We start from the raw sequence: 12,382 nt of genomic DNA, 5'->3' as shown, positions 1-12,382 counted from the left end.
CAGGCTCTTCAGCAGCCTCGGTGAGCTGAGCACCATCTCAGCGCAGCGCAGCCCCGGGGGCCCGGGCAGCGGGGCCTCCTACTCTGTTCGGCCCAGCGGCCGCTACCCCGTGGCGCGACGCGCCCCGAGCCCAGTGAAGCCCGCGTCGCTGGAGCGGGTGGAGGGGCTGGGGGCGGGCGCGGGAGGCGCGGGGCGGCCCTTCGGCCTCACGCCTCCCACCATCCTCAAGTCGTCCAGCCTCTCCATTCCGCACGAGCCCAAGGAGGTGCGCTTCGTGGTGCGCAGCGTGAGTGCGCGCAGCCGCTCCCCTTCGCCGTCACCGCTGCCCTCGCCTGCGCCTGGCCCCGGCCCCGGCGCCCCCGGCCCGCGTCGGCCCTTCCAGCAGAAGCCGCTGCAGCTCTGGAGCAAGTTTGATGTGGGCGACTGGCTGGAGAGCATTCACCTAGGCGAACACCGCGACCGCTTCGAGGACCACGAGATCGAGGGCGCGCACCTGCCCGCACTCACCAAGGACGACTTCGTGGAGCTGGGCGTCACGCGCGTGGGCCACCGCATGAACATCGAACGCGCGCTCAGGCAGCTGGAAGGCAGCTGACGCCCTACCCCCAACTCCCTGTTCCAGCTGCGCCCTGCGGGCAGGGCTCCCCACCCCACCCCAACCCCGGGCCGCGGGCTCGGCCTGCCCCCTACGACGGCGCCCGGGCCAGGAATGTTGCATGAATCGTCCCGTTTGCTGTTGCTCGGAGACTTGCCCTGTACATTGCTTAGTGCCCTCCCCTGCCCTGCTGCCGAGCCCCCCCAGCACACAGAAAGGGCACGGACCAGGGAGGCTGGGGCGGGAGTTGGTTGGGGGTGGGGTGCTCTGGCCTGACCACCACCTTCACAGCTCCGGGTGGCCATTCTCCCAGAGGGGGAAACTAGTCCAGCATGCGAGGTCAGGACACGCCTTGGTGACTCGGGGGGAGGGGGGAGACATTGGGGTTCTAGATGGGGGCCAAGGAGCCCCCTGTTTTGCATATTTTAATCCACTCTATATTTGGAACGAGAAAAGGAACAAATATCTCTGTCCGTAATAGTTCCCGCCCCCTTTTCCCCTATCCCTCCCGCTGGTCCCACTGCAGCTGCCCAGTCTTCCATCTCCGGCCCCTCACTGCCACCCCATACGGGGCAGGGGACACTCCAGCTGGTCTGGGGTTGGCCAGGGTCCTGGCGGCCCACCCTGGGGCCCCAGCTCGGCTCCCTTCCCTGGCTGAGCTATAGTGTGCCCCACCCACCCTTCAGGTGCTGCTCGGGGGCGGGGGGAGGGGGGCAGGGGCGGCAGGCATCGGGTCCTGCTGGACACCAGCAGGGCCCTGTGGCCTGGGAGACCATTGCCCTGGGGCTGGGGCTGGGCCCTAGCACTCTACCCCTAGCCATCTTCCTCACAGGGTCTCTCCCCAAGAAGGGGTCCAGCATCCTCTCCATGTTCTTGGGCAACTACAGCAGAGAAGCCTCCCTGCCTTGGACCCCAAAGTCTCCTGTTCTTACCCTGTGTGTGTGCACACCTGTGTGCGTGTGAAACCCGGGTGCCACTGAGCACGTGGGAGCCCTGTGTGTGCCTGTGGAGTGGCCCCCGGGGGCTGCTGTAGACTGGGGTGGGGGCCTGTGAAAGCAGCCGTCTCCTCTTCCAAAGAAAGCCAGGCCAGCTTGCCCTGGGCCCTGCTGTTTGCCCAGCCTGTCCTTCCAGAGCCTCCCCAAGCCTGAGCGGATTCTTTGCTGAATTCCTGCTGCTTGGGGAGGCCCAAGGGCCCCCTGGAGGCAGTGCCCCTCTTTGGGCTTCTGAGGGGATCGTGGGGTCCCCTAGAGCCATGCCACCACAGGCCCTGGGGAGAGTCAGAGACCCTGGAGGGAGCCCCAGCCCCCCTACTGTGACTCCTCACACTCAGCAATGGCCTGTGGGGTGGGGGGCCTGGGGCGTTTTTAAACCTAGGGTTTGGAGTCTGGACTAAGCTCCATCCACGTCACTCACAAGTTTCTGTTTATATTTCTAGCTTTTTTTAATAAAAAAAAAAAGAAAAAAGAAAACAGAAGTTTTCACAGCCCAGGGGCCTGGCACGCCGGTCTGTGCCTGCCCCTCCCTGGCCCACCGGCCCCATTCCCTGGGCTCAGAGTCACACCCACTAACCCTCTCACCAACAGACCAGGTCACACACAGCAGCGGTCACTGTAACAGACTGCCACATACACACTCAGTCTCACACTCACCTGTGGGTTTTCTGTTCCGTTCAATTTGGGTTTTTAACTTTACAGGGTCAGTTCTGCTTCACCCCTCCTTTTGTATGGAGTTCCATCCAGGGGCTTTCACCCCTGCTCCAGTCCTGAGGCCTCCTGACCCTGACGTTGTGATACACCCCACAGAGATCTATGTTTCTTATATTATTATTATTGATAATAATTATTATAATATTATTATGTAATAAATTTATAAGAAATGAAGCCATGTTCCACTTGCCTGTTTGAAGGGATGTTGGGAAGCAGACTCTGTCTCTGACTCTGAGACTGGTCACCCAGCCCCATAGCCCTGACCCATGTGTTGGTGACTCAGAGATGTGTCTCTGACCCAGGCTCTGCTGGCCTCCCTGCTCAGCTCCTGCCTTCTCCCTGGACTGCTGGCCTCCCATGCAGGCTTCCCACACTGGTCCTTCTCTCTGCTCAGCAGCTCACTGAGGGGTGGCTCCTGAGCTCCAGGCTGGTGGTCCTCCATGATCTCTGCCACTTTTTCATTTTTTGGTTCTGTGGCTCAAACCCAGGCTTTTAACCTCATGCTCTGCCACCGAGCTACAGCCCAGTCCCTCTGTCATGATCTTAAATCTAGGGCTTAAAACCGCTCTCCAGTGCCCAGCTGTTTATAAAATCTCCAGTCCTCCCTGTCCTGTCCATGCCTGCTGCGCACAGTTGGCCCACTTCTTTCCCTGGGCTCCGTTCCTGCCCTCTGCTCACTAACACCCGACGGTCTTTGTGGAGGAAGGCGTGTCTCCGCACACCCTCTGGCCTCGGAGGTGGCCTGCCCCTCCCTCCGCTGGCCTCACTCCACTCCTCAAGTCCTGGAGCCCGTCTGGTGGCTCGGGGTCGCATCGTGGCCGGTTCCCCCTCTGCTTGGGTTGAACTCCAGGCCCCTTCTTCCAGGAAGCCTTCCTTCCCTGACCCTCACAGCCCTCTAACCTCAGGTTAGAGGAAGCTGGTGCTTCCCACCTTGGATCATCCCTCTGGGGAGCAGCACCTCAGGAATGTGAGGTTTTCTCTTCAGGCTATTTGAGCCAGACATGACCTTCAAGGGCACGGGCCTCCTGTGCACAGCCAGCTGCCACTGGCCAACAATGTGTCCTGGGAGACGCCTGGGTGGCATCTGTGGGGGGGCAGCTCACGGTGTGGGGGAGGGGCACCTGGGTGGGAGAGAACGGGGACCGAGAGTCGGGTGGGTTGACAGTCCGCTGAGCAGGAGGGTAGAGACCTCGGGAGCCAGGGCTCAGAGCTGTGCCATGCCTGAGGGCAGGGCTTTCTGGGCTCTGGATTCTGCCCCTCTGCTGGCATGAAAATGACAGACTGACACCTGACTCAGGTGGGGGGGGTGGTAGGCTTGGGGGGGAGCCAGCCAGGCAGAAAGATCCTGGGAAGGGGACCAAAGCTGGAGGGCAGAGGGAGCCTTCCGGGGAAGCAGGTGCCCTGCAGGCTGCTTGGGGGCAGGTGAAGTTCTGGGGGCTCTGGAGTGATGGCCAAGTCCCTCTTCAGGCTGGGATTGGTGACTTGCAGTTTGTTTACAAAGCCCCACAATTACAAATGTTCAACATTTTCAATTTTTTTTGTCTCATTTTTAGGCTAGAAACTCTGGTCATCATACAGAAGGGAAGACCCAGGAAGTCAAGGAGAGAGGCCCTGGGAAGGCCTGCCTGCGGCAGAGAGAGAAGGGACCAGGGAGACTGGTTTCCTTCTGAGCAAGGGTAGGGGGCTTGTCTTTCATAGAAACAACTTTGCCCACTCTGGTTCCCCAAGGATTTGGAGAAGATGAATATTCCCCCAGGTCAAAAGCCTCAGAAGGCAGGTCAGGGTCTTCCAGGACTAGACCCCAGAAACCTGCTGGAGGTGCTGTGGAGGCCGGGCTTCAGGCCAAAGCCCCGACACCTGAGGGAAGACACTTTCTCCGGGCCAGGGAGTCCTCAGGAACTCAGAATCCTCCCTGCTTGGCCCCGGGGGCACTCAGACACCCTGGATGAACCTCCTCAAATAGGAGACGGAGGATTTCATCCCTGTCACCTAGGGGAGGTGAGGCCTTTAGACAGACGGGCCAGAGCTGGCGTGAGAAATCTGGAAAGGAGAACTTGAGATGCTCTGGTCAAGGAGGTCAAAGCTGTGACCTTCAGGTGGGAAGAGGAGACTGTTCTCAAGTGGAGGACAGGAAACTTCGTGGAGGTTGGGTCATGGAATGAGAGCTCCTGACACTTCATTACGACACTTGAGACTTCAGGACACTCACCCAGACGTTTGGGCAGAGGATGTAAGACCTCTTACTCTCAGTAGAGAAGATGCAACAAGATGAAACTGGGTGGTGGAGACGAGACTTACTTCTTGGTGGAGGAGACTTAAGACTCTGGACCTGAGGTGGAGGAAAGAGATGTCCTCACCTGTGGGGCGAGGTGAGAACTCCTTGATATTTGAGATCCGCTGGACATTCAGTTGAGGGGCATGTGACCTCCTGCAAGGTTTAGAGATGAGAAACTCTGTCCTTTGGGTAGAGAAAATAGGGAGAGAAATGAAGATCATCCATAATCCCCAAAGTCTGCACTCAGGAAGAGAAAAGGAGATGTCCCAATAGGTAGACAAGAGGGGCTCTGGTCACACTCCTAGCAGAGGAACAATGTCTTTGCCCTCGGATAAGCTGGCAAGACTTCCCCTGAGGTGGAGCAGGTAGGTGTGCTCTCCATGCAGGTACAGCACATCAGAGCTCCGGACACTCTATCAGGGGCGGGAAACATTTGAACATCCAGGAATAGGTAATAAACATTTGTCACTTCCTGATAGTCAAGATGCTGTCTCCTGACAATCAGAAAAAGTGATGTTTGATCCACAGGTCGCTGTGGTGAGAACTGACATGGAACCGTGGAAGATAATACTTTGCTCCACTTGTCGCACTTAGTTCCCAGAGAGAAGGTCTCGATGTCCAGGGAGGGGACCTGGTGATACTTGGCAGCGAACAGGAAAGTAGATTTTGTAGTCATAAACTTGGGAAATTCAAAATGGCTCTTTGAAAAGTATACTGATGGCATGTCCTTGGAGAAGGAAAAGGCAGTTTTCCCTACCAAGTGATAAGGATCCACAGATCTTCTGAACCTGACTCCTTTTAACCACGGACATTTTGCACCATCTTGTTGCAGCAGGGCCAAACTGCTCCTCAGTGCTTGAGTCTGCACTGGTTACAGCTGGAAAAGAGACACACCCTTAACTCTCACACAGTGGGACCTTGGAAGAGTAATTGGCAATGAAGATCTTGGCCTTGGGGGTGGAGGGAACCAGGTGGTGTACAGTCCCCAATTACCCGGGGAGTGGTACCCTGTCAGGAAGTTGGGGAGTCACTTCAGCATGGATCAGTTAAGCCAAGAGGCCTGCCTGGCTTCCTGCTGGGGTTGGGGGGAGACTACCCTGCTGATTGGCCAGGAGGCCACGGAGCTTTGTGAGGTCATGGCCTGCATGCCAGGCTGGGGCAGGAGTATGGTGGAGATGCTGCCAACTGCCATTCTGCTGGTCTTGGCAGTGTCTGTGGTTGCCAAAGATAACTCCACGTGTGAGTAAGTGTCAGGGGTCCTTGGTCAGGGAAGCTCAACAGGTCCTGCTCAGACTTCCTCTGTCCAGGGAAAGGGAGGGGCCAAACTGGGGCCTTAGCAGGGCCTGGGTCTCACATACCCAGCTCAGACCCTCCTTGCTCCCAGAACCATCAGTGCAGGGACCCTGGGTCCTGAGTTGTCTCCTTTCCCCTAAGAAAGAGCTCTCAGCTCCTAAATCCATGCTCCCAATTCCCCTGGTGATTGACCCCAGGGCCACTCGGACATCAAGCCCCGACTTTCAGGATGCCCTGTCCTCCGTGAACCACTGAGATGTCCCCCATGAGCCTGACTCCATGTGCCTCTAGCACTTCCATCTACCTAGAGACTCCCTAAAGTGCCCCACAATGCCAACAACTCCCAAACTGCTACTGGCTTCCCACCTGGGACAGTTCTGGGTCTCACTGCTCCTCGTGTGCCTCCCCCTAGGCCTGTTGTCACTGTATCTGCTTGCAGGGATTCTCCTCCTGCTACTATCTAACCCTGACACTACAGCCCCAAGATTCTCTAAATCACCTGACTCTCCTACCTGAGATTGTCTCTAAAGACCCCAGTCCATTATCCTCTTCTACCTCCAGACCCCTCATTCCACCTCTAGCCTCCTGCTCTGCCCAGGGATCTCCCATACTTCTAGGGCCTGCACAGCCCTACCTATGGCCCCTCTTTCCTTATTTTGTGAAACCTAAGACCCCAAAATAACCCCAAACCACTTCCTGGAGCTGATGGCTTCTTGTGTGCCCCAGGTTTCCCTTTTCTTGGAACCCCACAGCTCTTTCCCACCTTTCCCAGCCCCATATCCCTGCCTCTCCCCGGCCGTGCAGGGACGGGCTGTGCCAATGCGTTTGAATTGTGTCTCCGTCTCTCTTCAGTGGCCCCTGTGGGTTGCGGTTCAGGCAGAACCCTCAAGGGAGCTCGAGAGTGATCGGAGGGCATGTGGTGCAGAATGGGGCCTGGCCCTGGATGGTCAGCCTTCAGGTCTACCAGCCCCACAACAACCGCAGGTACCACTCGTGTGGAGGATGCCTGCTGAATTCCCACTGGGTGCTTACAGCTGCTCACTGCTTTGACAACAAGAAGTACGTGTGGGAACACCCAGAGGGAGGGCTCCAGAATGCTCTTTGGAAAGGGAACTTCCCCAGGGGCTCTGTGCGGGGGTCTCCCTGGGGTCCCCGGCAAAGTGGCTACTGGACTCTGGTTGGGGGAAGGCTCTCAGGGTTACTCCCCAGGGGATTCTGTCAACCCATCTGTGAGAACGATTGTTGTACCTTTGTACCCACAGAAGAGTCTATGACTGGAGACTGATTTTTGGAGCACAGGAAATTGAATATGGGACAAACATGCCAGTGAATGATCCTCTGCAGGAGAGATATGTGGAGAGAATCATCATCCACGAAAAATACAACATTGTGACCGAGGGGAACGACATTGCTCTCTTGAAGGTCACCCCTCCTGTTCCATGTGGGCCTTTCATTGGGGTAGGCTGCCTGCCCAATTTTAAGGCAGGCCCTCCCAAAGTCCCCCAGACCTGCTATGTGGCTGGCTGGGGATACATAAAGGAGAAGGGTGAGTGTGGGAAGGGCTCTGAGGAGGGCATGCTGGTCTTTCTCTTGGTGGGCTTGGAGAGGCAGGGATCATACACTGATGCCCAGTTGAGCAACTTTCAGTTCTCATGGTGGTACCATGGGCAGCGGCTGTCACGGTGCCCTTGACAGCTGAAGAAGCTGGGGTCCGAGGGAAACCGAGCCCCTGTCCAAGGTCACAGGACTGGTTGCCTAGTGGAAGGCCGAATGGCATGCACAAGTAGAACCCTGGCCTTTTTCCTGTCTCTGCCTGGCACCTGGAGCCCCACCTGCTAGATTCTGGAAATGAGGAATGTACACTGAAACAGCATTTAGAGAAGAATTCTAGGTGTGCTTTTGTGGCCATGGGCTAGTTTTGCTTCTGTGTGATGATGGCCTCCAAGCAGAACAACTCCAACCTCTGCTATGACAGGGTCACTCTTATCCACCAGCAGCAGCAGGCTCCTGGCTCTGTCCTTGGATAGTCCTGGCACAAACTTCCACCCTTGTCGTTTGATGTGCTTGACATTGTCTCTGTCCCCTTAGAGGCAGGCACGCAGTGGGTGGGCTTTCTGCAGGTCATGGGTGTTCCGGCATTTTGGGCACCTTGGAGCCATCCAACGGGCCCCTTGCTGTTCACGATGATGGTAGCTGCCTCTCTAGACTTCTCTGCCTTGGCAAGCTATCCCTCTTCTCTGGCCCAAATACCTCCCCTACCCAACACTGCCCGACCCACTTGGCACCAGTTGAGTGGTGAGTGAGTACAGGAATCTTTTTTCCACCGCAGATGGGCTCAGCCGCAGAGGGTCCAGGGAGGGAATCTAAAGCAACTGCCATTGCTGACTCCATGGTTATGCGGAGCCCAACATCTCCCCATGAACTTGAAGCCTAGGGGTACTCTTTGTCCCAGGGGTAATTGTAGACAGCAAGATTCTGACAGAGGACAACCAAGTGGAACTTGATCTCTGAGCATGACCCACACTCCAGTTTTCCATAAGCAGCCACATAGAATTTCGTCCACTGACACTAGGGTGGTGACACAGAAAGCTTGCTCTCAGTCTCTTCTTTGATAATAGAAAATTTATGCTTCTTAATTGAAGCAGTTCAGTCACTTGGGGCTTAAAACTTGTTTGAGATTCTTTCTTTTACTCTTATTCCCTTGTTCCAGCGGTTGATCTGGTTCCTGATGGGTTTGTTACCAGTCCTGTCCCTCTAATCTCATTTTCACTGGCCATTGCTGACATGAGACCATCACTTTCTGACCTAGTGTGCCCACCCCTGTCTCTGCTGCTGATGCTAAAGGTTTTGCCATGGTGTCCAGAGTGAGGACCTGCATTATTCTAGATCACACTCCTTTCTACCCTTTGGCCTGTCCATGGCTTGAAGGGTTTTCTAGTCCCTGGAAGGCTGTTCTTGGGGTCCTCACTCCAACCCCACATCTGCTATCCAATTGTAGGCTCCCAGACACAACTTGGAGGTCAAAGCAAGGCCTTTTTGTCCTGGAATCCCCCAGAAATTAATGGGGCATCTCTTGTTCCTTTTTTTTTTTTTTCAAACATCCCCTAAATTTAAGTCTTAAAGAAACACTCAGGCTCCAATCTCTCCTGTGACTCACCGGAAACTTCCGGAAATTAGTTCTGGCTAATCCTTGAACTCTTTGGGGCTGAAAGAGTACCCCAGAGTGTTGCTTCTTTCCCTTGAATTTTGAGTTCCTGTGGGCTTCTGGCCTTTGTTACTTAAGCCAAGGGGCTGGGATTGAGGAAACTTTCTTCTGTTTTAGGACACTGGGCATTTCACAATGATCATGGCTTTCAGGACTATGGTTCTGCAGAGATCTGAAAAGTCATCTCGACTGCTAACAACCTGCCATCTCAGTGTGGCCACCACTCCCAGGGCAGGGCACACATTAATCCCTTGCTGCTGCTTGAATAGGAGGACCGGTGGTAGCTGAAGGGATTGAAGAACCAAATCCCACCTGGCAAACACACATCAGCAGTCATCTACAAGATGCTGGCTGAGTGTGCATCCCTGTGTACATGCCTCAAGCATCTCCCTTACCCTCTGGGCCTGCATGGTTGTGTTCCCCAGGCTGCTCCCTGCCTGTGCTGCGGACCTTCTGGATCTGCCCACAAGGCTGTGGTGCTGCCATGGAAGGGGTCTTGCTGTGTGCACCGGATGGGGGCACGGAGGCACTGGAGGTGGGGCTACGTCTGACCCCATGCTTGCTGCTTGCATGAGCTTGCACAGACAGGCCTTTCCTAACCCCCATGTCATGATAGGGTCGGAGCTGTGAAGGAGACCCAGATTCAGCTCTCTTCTTCCTACAGTCTCCTCAAAACAGATCTGAGGCATGTGGGGAGGGACTAATTAGCCCAGCTCCACTGCTGGAAGGAGAAGTCCTGGTGAGGAATAAGAAGCAGGGAGGCTGATTCCTAGCCAGACGGTGTGTTCTAGACTTGGGTCTGGAGAAGGGTGATCCTGGGCAGATTACAGCTGCCCTTTCCCACAGTAGGAAGGTGGCACTCTAGCCCCAGGGAATAACTGGATTAATAATGGGAATAACAGGATGTGACTCGTGAGTGCTGGGCAGATTCCACTAACCTCCTTAACCCCTCATCTACTATTAATATACAGGAGAGTATGAGGGAAGGTGGGGCGCTGGCTGATGGATCTAGGTGTGACTAGAGCATCATAAAGGATGGGGGTTCAGTGGAGGAGGAGGCAGGGCTTCCCTCCAGATCTGCCTTGATCACTGACCACTGTAGGCCTGGCTGCAGCCCCCAGGCCGTCGCCTGTGCTGATGGAGGCTCGTGTGGACCTCATTGACCTCGACCTGTGTAACTCGACCCAGTGGTACAATGGGCGTGTCACGTCCAGCAACGTGTGCGCAGGGTATCCCGAAGGCAAGATCGACACCTGCCAGGTAACCCTCTTCCTGGTGCCAGACTCCTGGGTCCCTCCAGGGCTCCTCAGGACTGAGAACACCTCTTTTTGGGTCCCTGATCCACTGCCTCTACTCCCTGCCTAGTGCCCTTCTCTAGTGAATCTTTCCCTGGTCCCTCTCCCAGCACTGACAGTCACAGTGAAGATGAGAGGTGACACCCACCAGCTACTCCTACAGAGAACTCCTCACCCCTTTCAGTACTTGACCCCAACCTCAGCCATCAGAACATATCACCCAAACCTCGTGCCTGAAGACCATGCTCCCCTCTTTCCCAGAGCTCAAAGCATTCAAACCCACACGTGCTGGTGGATGCAGGCAGATCTCCACGCGTGCACACACTTCACTCGTCTCACTGCAGGAAACCCATTTCGGTCCATGCTGTTGTCCGTCCTAGCTGAGGCTCTTGCACCATCTCAGATTTCAGCACACCCATCTAGGTTTCTGGCAGCAGGAAACCGTGTGGCTGCAGAAACTGCCCTCCCAGAATCCCACGACCCCCCTGGGCAAGGAGAGTGGCTCGGGCGGAGAGTGACCTCTGTGTCCTTTGGGCAGGGGGACAGCGGCGGGCCTCTCATGTGCAGAGACAACGACCAAAGCCCCTTTGTTATCGTGGGGATCACGAGCTGGGGGGTAGGCTGTGCCCGCGCTAAGCGCCCTGGAATCTACACGGCCACCTGGGACTATCTGGACTGGATCGCGTCCAAGATCGGTCCTAACGCCCTGCACATGATTCAGCCGGCCACCCCACCTCCTCCCACTCGACCTCGGCCTCCGCCCCGACCCATCTCCCGGCCGCCCTCGGCCCACCGTCCCTGGTATTTCCACCAGCCTCGCCCTCCCCGGCCCGTCCCACTCCTGCCCCTGCGCACTCCAGCCTCGTCTCCGCCCCGGATCCCCGCCCCCACCCCGGTCCCCACCCCCACCCTGCCCCCTCCGCCACCACCCACGCCACCGCCTCCGCCTCCGCCTCCGCCACCGCCTCCGCCACCGCCACCGCCACCGCCATCTCCTCCGAGGCCTTCCACCAAACTTCCCCAAACACTGTCTTTTGCGGAGCGACTTCAGCGTCTCATCGAGACCCTGAAGCGCAAGGATTATTCCAGCTCCAAGACCTCTTACGACACGGAGACCATCGAGCTGCCGGGATCCATATCCTGATCCCACCCGGCTCCCAGCAGACCCGAGGAAAAAAAGATGAAATAAACAGAGATTTATTTATTTATAAAAAATATCTATACATGAAGAGATGCTCTCTGGACTTCTTTCTGTCCGTCCAGTGCAACCCAGACCTCCATCCAATCCCTCCCTCCTTTCCCTCTCCAACCAGGTGGAACTGCGAGTCCTGAACCTGAAATGCCAGTGCTGGATGGAGGTGATTGGGTCCACAGGCCAGGTCTAGTTTTCCTCTCACCCTTTAGTGAAACTGGCTAGAAGCGGTCTCTGCATATGCAATTCAGCTGGGGTTGTGCCCTGAAAATGCTGTGAGCTGAGCTGACTGGGAAAAAAGAGGCAAAATTCAAAGTCTTCCACCAGGAGGCCAAGTTCTCCTGGTGCTATCAGGAGACAGCGAGGCTCGTGCAGGTGGAGAGAGCTCTCAGAACCTGGGACAACACAACTGTGCAGCCATAACAGCAAATGTCCAGTACAGCACCCAGATTGGCTGCTGTTGACTGGCCGGCTGAACATGGCTTGTGTGACTGGCTAAATGACTTAGTTCCTGGATTCAGGCAAACTAGAAAATTATTGGCTATAGTTTTCCAGGAATAGCAACAGAATAGAGGTCTACCTTTTGGATGCACCTGAGTGGATTTTGAATGGCTTTCTTACCATTCAGGGGTATTTAAGATCTTCCATGGCACGGAACAGAAAGTCATTTAAATGATCAGGATGCAAAGACATCACAAAGAGCCAACAGTAAATGTCAGAAACAGATAGGAGCCACGGCATGGCTAGAGTCTGAAATTTTCTCAAGAGTGGCTACAAATGCTCAACTTGAGTGGCAGACCTACCTGCCCTGTCCTCAGGCT

At 55.9% G+C, this 12,382-nt stretch overlaps 2 protein-coding genes across 10 annotated transcripts in view; both read left to right on the top strand.

The window, feature by feature from the left end:
* Window positions 1-5,264, top strand: part of Shank3 (SH3 and multiple ankyrin repeat domains 3) — a 59,618-nt gene extending 54,354 nt beyond the window's left edge. For 4 of the 7 annotated variants that reach the window (XM_078052461.1, XM_078052462.1, XM_078052459.1 and 1 more), the window contains one exon: window positions 4-2,475. In XM_078052461.1, the coding sequence (XP_077908587.1) occupies window positions 4-595 (592 nt within the window). In that variant the 3' untranslated portion in view covers window positions 596-2,475. Of the gene's footprint in view, window positions 1-3; window positions 2,476-3,854 lie in introns of those variants that run through there. The other 3 variants (XM_078052464.1, XM_078052465.1, XM_078052466.1) reach the window with 3 other exon arrangements.
* Window positions 3,875-11,598, top strand: Acr (acrosin). 3 transcript variants are annotated; one of them, XM_078052479.1, is made up of 5 exons: window positions 3,875-3,977; window positions 6,722-6,928; window positions 7,132-7,415; window positions 10,189-10,334; window positions 10,908-11,598. In XM_078052479.1, the coding sequence occupies exons 2-5, from the start codon at window positions 6,813-6,815 to the stop codon at window positions 11,511-11,513; spliced, it is 1,152 nt and encodes a 383-aa protein (XP_077908605.1). In that variant the 5' UTR covers window positions 3,875-3,977; window positions 6,722-6,812; the 3' UTR covers window positions 11,514-11,598. The 3 variants fall into 3 exon arrangements, with proteins under 3 accessions (XP_077908605.1, XP_077908606.1, XP_021588695.1); XM_078052480.1 differs by lacking the exon at window positions 3,875-3,977 and adding an exon at window positions 5,394-5,819; XM_021733020.3 differs by lacking the exon at window positions 3,875-3,977 and adding an exon at window positions 5,394-5,819 and having other exon boundaries at window positions 10,916-11,145.
* Window positions 11,599-12,382: the final 784 nt, after the last annotated feature.

This window comes from Ictidomys tridecemlineatus, chromosome 6 (assembly GCF_052094955.1).
Source record: "Ictidomys tridecemlineatus isolate mIctTri1 chromosome 6, mIctTri1.hap1, whole genome shotgun sequence".
NCBI classification, from domain to species: Eukaryota; Metazoa; Chordata; class Mammalia; order Rodentia; family Sciuridae; genus Ictidomys; species Ictidomys tridecemlineatus.
Note: the sequence above shows the minus strand (reverse complement) of the source record. Positions and strands in the feature narration are given on the sequence as shown.